This window comes from Corella eumyota, chromosome 3, assembly GCF_963082875.1.
Source record: "Corella eumyota chromosome 3, kaCorEumy4.1, whole genome shotgun sequence".
Lineage (NCBI taxonomy): Eukaryota > Metazoa > Chordata > Ascidiacea > Phlebobranchia > Corellidae > Corella > Corella eumyota.
Window position 1 is genome coordinate 18,228,333 of NC_137492.1, and position 13,401 is coordinate 18,241,733.

The 13,401-nt window shown below is 31.7% G+C and overlaps 3 protein-coding genes across 5 annotated transcripts; 1 reads left to right on the forward strand and 2 right to left on the reverse strand.

The window, feature by feature from the left end:
- Positions 1 to 2,062: 2,062 nt before the first annotated feature.
- On the reverse strand, positions 2,063 to 6,289 carry LOC145745375 (UBX domain-containing protein 4-like). Of its 3 annotated transcripts, none has more exons than XM_082563436.1 (12): positions 6,111 to 6,289; positions 5,513 to 5,615; positions 5,198 to 5,226; positions 4,967 to 5,085; positions 4,674 to 4,785; positions 4,436 to 4,487; positions 4,163 to 4,262; positions 3,973 to 4,100; positions 3,718 to 3,901; positions 3,348 to 3,569; positions 3,037 to 3,182; positions 2,063 to 2,583 (listed from the first exon to the last, which is right to left on the reverse strand). In XM_082563436.1, the coding sequence occupies exons 1-12, from the start codon at positions 6,190 to 6,192 to the stop codon at positions 2,460 to 2,462; spliced, it is 1,401 nt and encodes a 466-aa protein (XP_082419562.1). In that variant the 5' UTR covers positions 6,193 to 6,289; the 3' UTR covers positions 2,063 to 2,459. The 3 variants fall into 3 exon arrangements, with proteins under 3 accessions (XP_082419562.1, XP_082419563.1, XP_082419561.1); XM_082563437.1 differs by having other exon boundaries at positions 3,064 to 3,182; positions 4,163 to 4,265; XM_082563435.1 differs by having other exon boundaries at positions 4,163 to 4,265.
- LOC145745377 (ribosome biogenesis protein WDR12-like) lies at positions 6,248 to 7,810 on the reverse strand. The gene has a single exon (XM_082563438.1). It carries the CDS (start codon positions 7,768 to 7,770, stop codon positions 6,490 to 6,492), a length of 1,281 nt encoding a protein of 426 aa, XP_082419564.1. The 5' UTR covers positions 7,771 to 7,810; the 3' UTR covers positions 6,248 to 6,489.
- Positions 7,811 to 8,526: 716 nt separating this feature from the next.
- LOC145745371 (E3 ubiquitin-protein ligase Zswim2-like) lies at positions 8,527 to 13,393 on the forward strand. Its single transcript, XM_082563431.1, has 11 exons — positions 8,527 to 8,557; positions 8,734 to 8,891; positions 9,330 to 9,447; positions 9,735 to 9,851; positions 9,978 to 10,086; positions 10,152 to 10,395; positions 10,518 to 10,756; positions 11,059 to 11,289; positions 11,521 to 11,715; positions 11,866 to 12,373; positions 12,836 to 13,393. Exons 2-11 carry the CDS (start codon positions 8,739 to 8,741, stop codon positions 13,238 to 13,240), a joined length of 2,319 nt encoding a protein of 772 aa, XP_082419557.1. The 5' UTR covers positions 8,527 to 8,557; positions 8,734 to 8,738; the 3' UTR covers positions 13,241 to 13,393.
- The last annotated feature ends 8 nt before the right edge of the window (positions 13,394 to 13,401 follow it).

Below are 13,401 nucleotides of genomic sequence, written 5' to 3' on the forward strand. Positions count from 1 at the left end.
AATAATATGAATACATTTATTTGAGCAAAACCCATGAAAATAAACTTAAAGTACGGTTATTTTGTACACGTAACTGACTATGGCACCATTGATGACATATTTTCGCTTTTTTATTTCGTGGCTTAATGAACCCGAGTAACTTCAAATAAATAGTCAGAAAATTGGCCTAGAGTAACCTTTCGAATTACGTTATGCGCCGTAAAGCCAGACATGCGCTTAACTCGACGTAAAATTACAGGGCATTGCGTTAGCGTATCCTTTCTAGAGCCTAGCAGCCTACCATTCAAAACCTCGTCGCGTAATAAACCCATACTGTAGTTTAGCGGTATTTTTTCGAGTTCAAGAGAAGTTTAATCAGGCGATCCCTGCTTAAAGTGCAATTTTTTGTTTTTCCAATTTGATATAAAATATCTACACCGTCATGCTGAAATGTGTATAACATTACGCAATATTATCAGCTGACTTTTATTGTTTTACTAATAAACAAGTTAATACATTCTAAATCTGACCTTTTAGAGTTCTACATAGACTTATTATAAACACGTCTGTAGGCCTAATTTGAGTATCCAAAATAAAGAATTTTTGTCCAAAAAAATAAAAGTTAAAGGATATTACAAAAAGTAGAATTGGATGATTCTGAGAATAAACGTATTATTAGATTCTATTTACAGATAAAACATAGTTTAAAACTTATAATAAAAAGAAATCTGTATATCTTAAGTAAGCAAATCAAATTACGGTGCAAAACGGTAGCAGCATTTCTTTTATGTCCTACAAAAAAAATACTTTCCAATTTTCAGTAATTTTAAATCCATCTTTTTCTTTAAAGTTAAATTGAAACGTCACAATAACATTTAAATTTTTTTACAGTTAATGAAATAAAATAAACAAAACTGGAAAAAAGTTGTGTAAGCATGTAGGATCTAATGCAAAATGGCAGGCTTTTATGTCAACCTATTAAGCGAATTTGATTACTTTACTAGCTTATTAAAGATAAGATTTTCTGAATGTGGAATTCTTGATTGTAGGAACACTACATGTTTTACTAATAGTTTAAGTTTAATTGCTTGGGGACCTGAAAAACCAAAACCATTTGGTCTTGACGATTTTTGGGAGTATTACCTTAAAGACTTGTGCAAAATTGTTTTATTTGCAACTTTACAACTTGTTTTAATTGGAATAACGTTTAAAACTTTAAACATTTGCATGAAATGGCATAAGGTAAGTATTATAAAACGGGCAGACCAAATATTAAACTATGGGTTGTATTTATATTAAAAAAATGTTTTTTTAAGTTGGGGAAAGTTGAAGATTTCGAAACAAAGTTGGAAAACTCTTGTGCACAAACAAATCTTTTACGAGCATTATATCGCAACCAAAAAGGCAAACTAGTAAAATACAGAAACTCTAGCACACAAACAGAAGATATTACTCAAAATATAGATATTAAAAGCGAAAGCAGTGATCAGCCAGCTTCTAAAAGTAATCCACCAAAAACTGTGCCTTCAGTTGCTCCGCAGCATCCTCTTGCGGATGAAAACTTATGCCTAAAAACTCTAAAAAATGATAACACAACTGCGATGACAAATCACGGACATGGCGAATCATTAAATGTGGTGTTAAAAAGCGTAGTCGACTGCTCTAATAGCAATAACCAAGAGTTAACGAGTGAGTGTATAAGGGTAGAAACACTTATTAACGTAGATGGTAATAACACCAAAGAACTGCAGGATGCAGCTGTATCTGTAAAGACAGTAGGGAAACTACAAACACAAGTAGACCTACCTGATAAGTACATGGAGATAGATTTAAATAACGAACAGTTGACTTCTGAAGACCTTGCATATTTGGAATCGAACTTGTTTGAAAAAAACGAAAAAGAAGAAAATGAGTTAACAGACTGGTTGACAGCAGACTTAAAATAATAAGTGTTTTGCAAATCAGATTTTTCAAAATTTTCTTATCTTCAATTAACAAACCTTTACCTTTTAGATAAATGATTTGATTAAAAAGTTGGTCAACTAATGTTTGTAATCTTCCATTTTAAACATTCATTTTTCCATAAATGATCTTTATTGCATGACACGAAAGGCAAATTTTTAATTACAACAAATATTTATAAGCTGTGCTTATTTTAAAATATAAATACATGAACACTTTAATCTAAATAACTTTTAAAATGCCTAACAAACAAGGTACGAAATATAACTACAAAATTGAAAAAAAAAAGAATTTAGATAAGCTTCTATTATATTAATTTTGTACCACACAACATTTAAAACTTTTACAAAAATAATTTAAAACTTTTTCACAAAATATAACCAACAAATTTAACTCAAAAATTAAATACCTTCTATATATTGTAATTGTAAGTAATGTATTTAGGCTTAAAATCAATTAGACAATAATAGGGTGTATTAACTAACCATTTTACCTACTATACAATATCCATGACCCAGTTACATTTGCTGAGTCGAGTTTCCGTTCCAAGTTGCTTGGTCATCATCTTTTTTCTTAAGATCTGCAAGACGATGAGTTTTACCCTCTTTCTTCGACTTGTCATCTTTGCTCTGACTATTGCTTCTATATTGCATTAAACAAAATTTAGAGTAAAATTTAACAAAATTAGTAACGTCACTGACTTTGGTACTACTGCCAAGGGTGTGACTGTAGTGTGTTAAGTGAAAAGTTTTCGCACATATCAAAAAACTAAAGTTTATTTTTCTAAATTTTTTGTTTTGTTTATATCTTTATCCTCGATGTGGGAAAGTCGAATGCACGACTTAAACATAGAGTAACATCAGTTACTCCGATCTAGTCTCGAGTTGCCTGTGTCAGTTTCGGATATTATAGATTATAATTGCCCAGTAATTATGCTGCTAATTAAATGCTGGCTCAGCAGGAGTTCATACCGTTTATAGCGCCTTACTCAAGGGCATTACAGCATAAGATCAGTGGGGATTGAACCTACGACCTCATGTGTGGTGTAGCAAGTATTCTTACCACTACACCATGCTGCCGTTTTTTTTTACTTACGATGAATTAGTAGAACTTGTTTGAGACCTTTCAGTTGTTTCTCTATTTGAAGAACCGAACAGAAATGAAACAAGTTGCATTGGTAAGTAAATTAAAAACATAAGAAGGCCAATCAGTTGGGCAAGTAAACTTTCATTCGATTTTATCTAAAAAAAATTTCATTCAATTTATCTAAAAATTTTATATAACAAAAATATTTAGGCAATAATATCTAAATATGGTTTAAGCAAACCATAAATTTAATGATTGGGTTATAAGGTCAACTTTCGAATAGTATTTGGAAAATTTCACCATGTTTAAAATAATCTTACTGCCAATGGTTTAACAATCAGTGCAGCACTTGGACAAAGATCAAGTTCCTTCATTGTTTTCTTTTCATCCTCCTCCACAAATACTCGAGGAGGGTTGCCAGTGACAAGTTGGAAGGCTGGAGGAAGTTGGACATCCTGAGATTGAAGATCATCGATGACAGTACGAAGAGTTGTCTCTCGTTCGTACTGTCGCAAGATTTTGGATCCATTCGGAAGACGAAACTAAAAATAAATTATTTTAAAAATTAAACTTTTTCAATAATAAAAAAAAATTCTAAAGCTGGAAAACTTACAGTATCTTAAGAACTATGCCTTAATAAGACAGAGTTATTGTTATTTTTTACCCAGAAATAATTTGCAAAAGCCCTACTTGTATTCTTGCAATTTTAGCTTTTTCAACTGCAAGTGCGCTCTCCATTTCTTGTTTCTTTCTTTCCTCTTCACTTCTCTCCTTTTCCTCCTGCTCCTTTCTCTTTTGTCGTTCTTTTGCAAATGCAGCGTTCTTATTGGCTCTATCCTGTTCAATTTGTTCTAGAACTCGATTACGGGCCTCCCTAGTGGGAAAAAAATTTGTTCAGAGCGAGGTATTGATGAAAATATAATCACAAATCAGTAATATTTTTACTTGTCTCTCTTTTCATCTCTTCTTCTCTCTTCCAGCTCCTTCCTCCTTAGCAGATCCTGATGTTTCTCCTTTGTTGCTTGTGCATTTTTTCCCATTTTCCTTCTTTCTATTTCTTTCATATCAGCCACCTATAAAAATCAAATATTATTTTCGTTAAAAATTAAATATTATTTTTCAATGATCCACTTACTTTCTCTTCTTTTTTAACTTTTTCCGCTCTTCGTCTTTGTATAATTTCTTGCAAGCGCGCAGCTTCTTTCTGCTGCGCATCACTTGGAGAAGAAGACATACTGCTAAAAATATCATTATTTTTTTTTTTCATAATATTTTTTTTATATTCAAAAAATATCTGTTTATACTAAATTTGGTCATTAACAGAAAAAATGATTAAAAATAAACTACTGATTATACAATAGTTTATTTATTTTAAAAAAGAGATATATTTTTATTTTTTTATTTAAACCTTGTAGATTGGCTTGCAGTAGAAGTAAGAGGAGTATCATCATCAGAAAATCCTAAAGTAAAACAATAATAAAGAAGTGGTAATGCTATACAAACCTAAATAAACTACAAGATTTATTTTAATAGATTAGTTATAAAAACTTATATCGAAAATGTAAAAAACTTCAGGTAATGTTAGGTGTCAGATCATAATTTTTAAACAGTGCTCAAGTTATTTTTTGTTTAGAAACTAATTTTACCGGGTAAAGATGTAGAAGTAATTGGGGTTTGGGCAAAAGTTTGGGGAAGTTCTTGGGTGCTTGAAGTAGCTGTGGGAGCTTGAGCGGGGATGGTGCTTTTAGTTGCCATTTTCTAAAAATAAAAAATGGTTATTTTTGTAAGAAATTATGGCTAAAAAATATATATACTAGTTAAAATCAGTTTGAAATCTGTGCTTTATTTTTGTACTGCTTACAACAAAAATTTTGACATACAAACATACCTAGTCGCTGTACATTTAAATCTTCATAAAAATAACGCAATAAACAAATACCTGCTTGGCAGATTGAATTTTTTCTATAAGTGCTTCAGAAGTAACATAACCTCCAACAATTTCAAGAGGAACACCGTTTGATCCAATTAAATATGTTATTGGAAGTAATACAATCGGATCTATATTATATTTAGCTAAGGAAAAGTAACTAATTATTTATTTTAATAAATGAAATTTAAACTTTATAGATCTCACATTCAAATTAATCTTTTTTAATTATTTAAAGGATACAGATCTGAGAGAATTGGGTGCATGACTCACTGAAAAAAAACACAAAATTCAATAAAAAAATTAGGCAATTTAAAATGATCCTAAAAATTTTAACAACATTTTAATATAAGCTAAGCCAGAAGAACTATAATATTTTCAAATGCATTTTTTGAAAGTCCCTAATTTACATATTAAACTAAGTGTTTTGTATTTTTCTTTGTTATAAATATCACAGTCTTGCTTACAATAACTTCTTTTTTTAAGTACACAAATTATTTTAATTCATATAGGCTTCTCGTTTTTAGGTACACAAGTTTTTTTGAGAAATTTCAGTACCTTCCGGATTGAAACTTTAGAGGAATACAATCTTGGGAAACGAGAGACTTCACATCCTCCTCATCCCATGTTTGAATCATTTTATTTGAATCTTCATCATCACCTAATTTAAAATATTCAGTTTTAAGAACAATAATGTTTTAAATAAAACCAAATTTAAAGATCAACTAAAAATATGGATAAAAAATATTTGAATCAATTGTAGCTGATTTTCTCTTGTACTTTATCATCCTTATTTTTAAGAACTGTAAAATATAAAGATCCATTTATTTATATAAATTTATTAAACTTACTTTCTTTTTTTTTTGTATATATCTTTATCCTCGATATGGGAAAGTCGAATGCGCGACTTAAACATAGAGTAACATCAGTTACTCCAACCCAGTCTCGAGTTGCCTGTGGCAGTTTGGGATATTATAGAATATAATTACCCGATAATTATACTGCTGATTAATTGCTGGCTCAGCAGAAGTTCATACCGTTTATAGCGCCTTACTTAAAGGTGCTACAGCATGAGATCAGTGGGGATTGAACCCACAACCCCATGTGTGGTGTAGCAATTGTTCTTACCACTACACCACGCTGCCGGTTTACTTACCATGTACAAAGACTGTGAAAATTTTCCCTGTTTTGTGGCATTCAGCAATAGCTTGTGCAATCGTTCCATCAAACCAAACCATAATACTTACTAAACAAATATTATTTATCCTTTAAATAATATATACAATATAAAACTCTATGATAAGAAAGTGGAAAATTAATACAAGTGAAAATGACACAGATATTACACTTCTGGCAGTGGTTAAAATTAATAAGAGAGCACCAACATCTTTTTGTATAAATGTGAGTATTGATTACAAAAAATACACTAATAAAAAATATTAATTTGATCAAAGTACTTAATAAAAGTATTTACGACTTAAGTTATGTGTCAAAATTACAAATGTAAAAAAATTTCCAACAATTGGTTTAAAGTCTTAAGACATCTCTTGTAATATCGAGCCATCTGAGGCAGAAAAACAAAAAGCTTTGTTATCAGCTCCACCACTTGCTATATTTCCTGGTACTGACCAATCAACGCACATCACTTTATCTTTGTGTGCGTCAATGTCAAACAACGGCGTTTGGCTGCTTCTTATATCCCACATCTTAACCATGTTGTCAAATGATCCTGAAACTAGAAGATTTTCTTGCGTCGGAGACCAACATACACTTGTTACCCAACCATGGTGAGATGTCAGATTTGCTTTAACGACTGACTCTGAGCTTCTTGGATCCCATAGCCTTATATGGCGGTCTGTACATCCAGTGACTATTAATTTTGACAAGGGTGAATAATCCATGTTTAGTATTGCCTTATTGCCTTGTAAGTTAGATTGTAGTTTACCCTGTTCCATGTCCCATAGCTTAACGCTGTAGTCCCAAGATGAACTACATAGTATATGAGCACTCATCCAAACTAAATCAGACACCACTTCGTTATGACCGGTTAGAGTCATTTGTGGAACTCTAACAAGACCAGATTTTTCAACTTTCTGTCGTTTTTTCTTGTTTAGAATTTCACTGGTTTGATCGTCTACTTCATGGGACGCAGACCAAAGTTTTAAAGTACAATCCCATGACCCACTTGCTATTCTTGAGCAATCAGCAGATACAGCAGAGCATTCAACACTCTTTGAATGACCTTTCATTCTAAAAAGTGGTTTAATTTTGTCCTTTCCATCAATATATTCCCATAAAATAAGATTTTGATCTTGTGAAGAGCTTATTGCATAATTAACTGATTCCTTTTTATTGCTTTTGATCCAATTTACAGATTTTATTGGTTCTGAGTGAGCTAACCCAGTTGAAAGTTTTTTGCCGTTTTTCCTGTTCCAAATTGTAATTGAACAATCATAGGACCCTGTTAAAATTAAACTTTCCTTACATTTTATCCCGCTTACCCAGTCATTGTGGTTTAGCGACAAATTAAGTTTTGGCGGATTTTCTCTTAAAAGATATTCAACTTTAATGACAGATTCTAATGAAATGTTCTTTAACTGGGCATGATCAATAAGAGAAGTGCCCAAGAATTCACCACCGATTAAAAAAAGAAATGTTTTTTTCTCGTAATTATCAATATCCGCGGACAGTAATTGATTTATTAAATCATTAAGTTCTATTTCAGTGATCTGTCCTTCTACAGAAAACGGTGTTTCCTGCACTTTGTAACGTTCATCGGCACAGTGAAAACTGACCTGGACATGCATGGTAGTCATAGTGAAAATTTAAAATAAATACCACAATTTTAAAACTAACTGAACTAGTCTAAAAATAAGATCAAATTAATAGACAGAAAAATACGTGTGATAATGTACAAATACAACATATTTTCCGATTAGTTCATTAAACAAGCTGTTAAAACTAAACTGTTAAAAGGCAAAAACGGGAACTTCATTTTCACCAATCTATAGATCCTACAGCCAGACAGGTATTAAATCATTTTCACAGCGCTTCAGTAAAACATTTTTATTAACTTTGTCTGTTTTCGCACGAAAAAGAACTCTTTAACTTGTAGCTAAATGTTTTGCTTTACTTTTAAGATGACAACAGTTATTATGCCCAAAATGAAACTGTTGCAATACCTTGTTTACTAATCTGCTAATGACGAAATGTCTCCCTCACTATACACGTGTTATATATAATAAAGGTACATTTTAACCCTATACCTACCACAAAGAAAACTACTTGAAAATTATTATAAAAATTGGGCGTATAGAGAGTATAAAATTTGTTAAAGAGTTATACGTCTTCAATTTATAAAAGTCATCGTAGCTAAAACTGCGTGGTATGTACTATATTTACAGTTTAAAAAAGTATGGATATTTTTTATATGTTAAAAAATTATTTTTTATTAGCCACAATTACATTTTTGCTTTAAATAAAATTTAAAATAATTCCGCACGTGGGGGCAAAAGAAGTAGCTTTGTATTTGTTGCTAAGGACTCAACGCGATATTTAAAAAATGTTTTCATCAGCGCTAATCTTAAACTTACAACATTAAACGTAAGTGTAATTAGTGAAACAATTAATTTATTTAAAAACCTTCAAACTAAGTTCTGATTTTTATTAAAAATTTTGTTAAATTTAAAAAATAATTGTAATTTTTTGTTAATGTTTATAGCAATTTTATTAATATTGATTTCGAACTTTTGCAACAAAATTATTTACATCAAATTTAGTAAAAATGTCTAGAAGTGTGCCTTGGCAGCGTACTGCATCATCTGCAGTAAGTTGGCATCAAGATCAGGCTTTAAACTCAACAATTTATATTCTCCGAGAACTTGGACCGACCTCGTTTTTATTAAAAGAAGACGGGGAGGAATGTAAAAAGTTTAGGGTAAAAATTTGAACAATAATTTGGTTGACATAATATTTTTAATAATTATTAAAATAATTGGTGAAATACTTTGTTATTTCAATGAGATCTTGTGCGTGCAAGCGTAAAAAATAGCGTGACCGCGCGTGCACATGTATTCAAATTTTCGGTCCACTTGTGCACGCTTTATTTATGTTTACATATTTTACTTAAATTTGGCTTAAAAATGCTACCACAAGGCGTCAGTATTGCGCGTGCGCAATTTTTTTTAAAAACCAGGCGTGCAAAAACGTTAATTTCAGATACACATTACCGAAAAAAATCTCGTGCATGCACGCTGCCCTACTTTCCAGACTGGCATGACCCTGTGTTCGATCCCTATTTCTGACATGCTGTATTGCCTTTATGTTTAATTTCTAATCATTATAACATCAATTATTTTAACCCTTCTGTTTTTAGGTTAGTCTTGGCGATCCACATGTTTGCACTTGTGCCAAGTTTAAAAAAGAAAGACAACTTTGCAAACATATTTGTTGGCTGCTTTTAAAGAAATTTAAACTGGACAGGTGGCATGATCGTAAGTTTAGAGTTAACTTAAAATTTAAATTGTTTTCACAATTGTACTTTTTTTTGTATATATCTTTAACCTCGATGTGGTAAAGTCAAATGCGCGACTTAAACATAGAGTAACATCAGTTACTCCGACCAAGTCTTGAGTTGCCTGTGGCAGTTTGGGATATTATATAGATTATAATTGCCCGATATTTATGCTGCTGATTAAGTGCTGACTCAGCACTTTTTTAACATTATTTTATATGGTAATTATACTTAAAAATTAAAAATCCCCAAACTTTTATGTAACAGTGTCGTTCCAATTGGGATTAGTTGAACGTGAAATTGGTGAAGTTTTAAGAGGGTTAAAAGCAATTAAGAAAAATAGATCGGTTGAACAAGTTAAAAATGAAAGTGAAAATGCTTTAGGTACACAAATTATTTATTTTTTAATAAAACAATAAATTAAATTCAAAGGTGTTGATTTGCCTTTACAATTCTTATTTTTGGCATTTAATTTTTATTTTAGTTTTTAAAAAATTTCTTTGTTTTTAGATCCAAATGGCAAGACTTTAATAAAACAGAGACCAATAGGAGAAGATGACGTTTGCCCAATTTGCCAGGAACAACTTCTTGCTAAACATCAACCTGTGACATTTTGCAGGTATGTTAAAAAATACAATTTTTATAAATTCACAGAAATTTTTCAAAAATAACATTTTTTTACAGATATGGCTGTGGTAATAGTGTTCATATTAAATGCATGAAAGTATGGGCTGACCACCAGCGACAGTCTACCGGTGATACAACAGTTCAGTGTCCTTTCTGTCGCGAGGAATTTGGGACTCAAATTAGATTAGCACAGGAATTCCGAAACACTTTGTATGAGAAACCTTCTCAACGTTTTACACCAGAAAGACTTGAAACACATTTTGGAGTGAATTGTCAAAGTTGTGCTATGTCACCTATTAAGGTAACTGCGCGGTAAAAGTTTAGCGTAGGTATTTTAGTTTATAGATTTTACCGATTTTTAATTTTTTGGCTGCTATGTTTTATATGTCTATTTAACATTTAAAATTATGATTAATTTTTTAGGGTAAATGTTATCAATGCAATACTTGCGTTGGCTTTCATCTTTGCAACACCTGCTATCATGGCCAACAACATTTGCATCATTCCTTTGTTTTTCGTCAGAAAAAATCACAAAGATGGCGACCAGCTCCTTCCAGGGAAAATAACGGGCACAGAGAAACGTTGCTTGGACCTATTGCCCAAGAACTACAAAGTAGAGAGATTACAGAGAATGATTATGATGTTCTACTTCAGTTAGACAGGTAGAACAATTTTTAAAAACCTATTTAATATAATAAGATATTAGTAATAACCTTTAATTTGCAACTTTTTTTATGAAATCCGTAAAGGTCATTAGTCCAATATATATTAAATAAAAGCACGGTAAATGAGAATATCAACCCATCATTAGATACATAGTGATTTTTATTTATTATTGAGTTAAAGTATATATATTTCAAAGAACTGTAAAACTAATGAGATATAGTTTAAAAACCATAGGGAACGCACGACCAGAATTAATTTCAATAAATAATTTTAATAGGCTACATTCTTATGTTTACAGAAATCAATCAGGTACGGAAATACCTGTGGATCTTGATGGTTTACCTGAACATATAATCAACAAACTTCCAATGATTAAAATAAAAGAAGGAGGCAGACAACTTTTACCTGGTCGTCAATGTAGGTTGTGTTTGCGAGCTTATAATAAAGGAGAGTTTGTAAGGAGGTTACCTTTATGTGGTCATACCTTTCACAGAGAGTGTATAGACAAATGGTTAACAGAAGACCATAGGTAAGCATGTTTGTTTTATAACTATGTTGACAGAAATAAAAAAAGTCAAACTTAAAGCAAAATATCTTGTACAGTAATTAAGATTTACCAGAAAGTATGGTACAGTGAAACAAACACTTGGCTTTACTGTATGAGTTTCTGGCCTTAATCCGACAGTTTCTATGGTGTAGAAACCTATACTAAGATGCCATAAATGGTATATTAAAACTTCTAAAATTTGCTTTTTTTTAGATGTTGTCCAATTGATCGCCAGCTGGTTTATCAACCACATGTAGAAAACACCAACAATTTATCTTCCAGTCAACCTGTATCAAGTGTTCAACCTTCTGGTGACAATGCAGATTTAGTGATACCAGGAATTGGGTTAACTCATTCTCCTTCAAGGGAGCAAAAAAGGAATAGAAATCAGCAACTAGCAAACAAAAGGTAAGTATTGTGAAATTTTCTTATTCAATTATGTTGGCATGCCTATGTTGTCGAAAATAAAAAGAATTTTTATTGCTGAATTGAATTACAAATACTATAATAACTTTATCACTTTGCTAAATGAAGAATCATTATTTTTTTTTTTTTTAGAGTAATAAAGTCATCTCCATTGAAGCGCACTAGCACCAAACAAGATGAAAGTATACCAAATCACTTTACAATTGGTGAGCTTCTAGTTCAAGCTGATGCTATTGGCATCACAAGGTCTAAATCAAGTCACAGTTTAACAACTCTCTCTAAAATCCAACCAACTGAACCACAATTCCCAGTTAGACAAGAAGCCTTTAAACCAAGGAATAATGTTTCTATTTTACAAGCTGGCCAGATGCTTGGCAATACTCCAAGCCCTAGTTTAAAGAATACGGAACCAAAACAAAAGTCATCTGAAAGTAACTCACTTAGAATCAGGCTGAACAGAAAGCCAAAATGGAAGGTGTCAAATCAAAAAACATTTCCTACTGACCAAATGGGGGATCTTTCCTTAACTGGAACTCCATTTAAAAGCCAACCAACTTATTTTCAAAACCAATTCGAGAGTCAATATAATTCTCCAATTCCAGACTCAATATTGTCATTTATTAACAAAGCACAGTGCCATGTAAGTATAAAACTTGTATTTTCTCTATCATGGCAACTAGGAAGTATGTTTAATAAGTTTAAAACAACACTATCAAAAGGCAAGTACAAGAGAATAAGGCTTTCTTTATTGTAAATATATATTTTTATCGTTGATGTGGAAAGTCAAATGCGCAACTTAAACATAGAGTAACATCAGTTACTCCGACCCAGTCTTGAGTTGCCTGTGGCAGTTTGTAATATTATAGATTATAATGGCCTGATAATTATGTTGCTAATTAAGTGCTAGCTCAGCAGGAGTTCATACTGTTTATAGCGCCTTACTCAAGGGCACTACAGCATGAGATCGGTGGGGTTTAAACCCACTCATGTGTGGTGTAGCAAGAGTTCTTACCACTACACCACGCTGCCGGTATTACAGCCTTTGTATCAGTGTATTTTGCCTCACTTTATTTAAACAACATTCAATTTGTTTTGCATTTAGGAAAACAAAAATGAATTTGTTCCTTATGCCCCCACCTCCTCACCATCTTTATATCGACCCACCTCACCTGTGGCTTGTAATGTCTCCTCACCATTTTATGATGAAAATGTGATTGTAAATGTTGAAAAGTTCACCCCAGATTTAAACACAAGCGACCAACATATTTTAATTGATCAAATAAACGCTGGTGATGCAACATTTCTAGATAAAAAGTCTTCTGTTGGTAGTAATAATGTTAGAAGGCCAAGACTTGGCAATCCTAAAAAAACAATACACAAACCGGCTGATAACAACACATGGGAATTAAATACAAATGGCGAAGTTGAAAGATCAAGTCCAGGTTTTACAAACGGTTTGCTTGGTCGTAAACTAAGCAGGCAGATACATTTAGATAATAATAAATAGATTCTAAAGTTTGCCATTATCCTGTCTTGTAAATTGTATACCTTGAAATTATTTGTGCTTTAGTGTTTTTTTTTATTACAAAATAGCCATATTAGATTTTGTTAGTGTTTTTTGCGTTAAAGTTATTGTTAATTTACACTGTTTATACTTAAAGAACCCCT

What these genes read in the sequence shown, in the direction of transcription:
- LOC145745375 (XM_082563435.1), bottom strand. Translation starts at nt 6,192, where the DNA reads ATGGTTTGGTTTGATGGAACGATTGCACAAGCTATTGCTGAATGCCAC. An exon ending in CTAAAGTTTCAATCCGGAAG is followed by an intron (nt 5,227 to 5,512) that starts GTACTGAAATTT and finishes GTTTTTTTTCAG; the next exon opens with TGAGTCATGCACCCAATTCT. An exon ending in CACCCAATTCTCTCAGATCT is followed by an intron (nt 5,086 to 5,197) that starts GTATCCTTTAAA and finishes AATATAATATAG; the next exon opens with ATCCGATTGTATTACTTCCA.
- LOC145745377 (XM_082563438.1), bottom strand. Translation starts at nt 7,770, where the DNA reads ATGACTACCATGCATGTCCAGGTCAGTTTTCACTGTGCCGATGAACGT.
- LOC145745371 (XM_082563431.1), top strand. Translation starts at nt 8,739, where the DNA reads ATGTCTAGAAGTGTGCCTTGGCAGCGTACTGCATCATCTGCAGTAAGT. An exon ending in AGGAATGTAAAAAGTTTAGG is followed by an intron (nt 8,892 to 9,329) that starts GTAAAAATTTGA and finishes TTCTGTTTTTAG; the next exon opens with GTTAGTCTTGGCGATCCACA. An exon ending in CAACCTGTGACATTTTGCAG is followed by an intron (nt 10,087 to 10,151) that starts GTATGTTAAAAA and finishes ATTTTTTTACAG; the next exon opens with ATATGGCTGTGGTAATAGTG.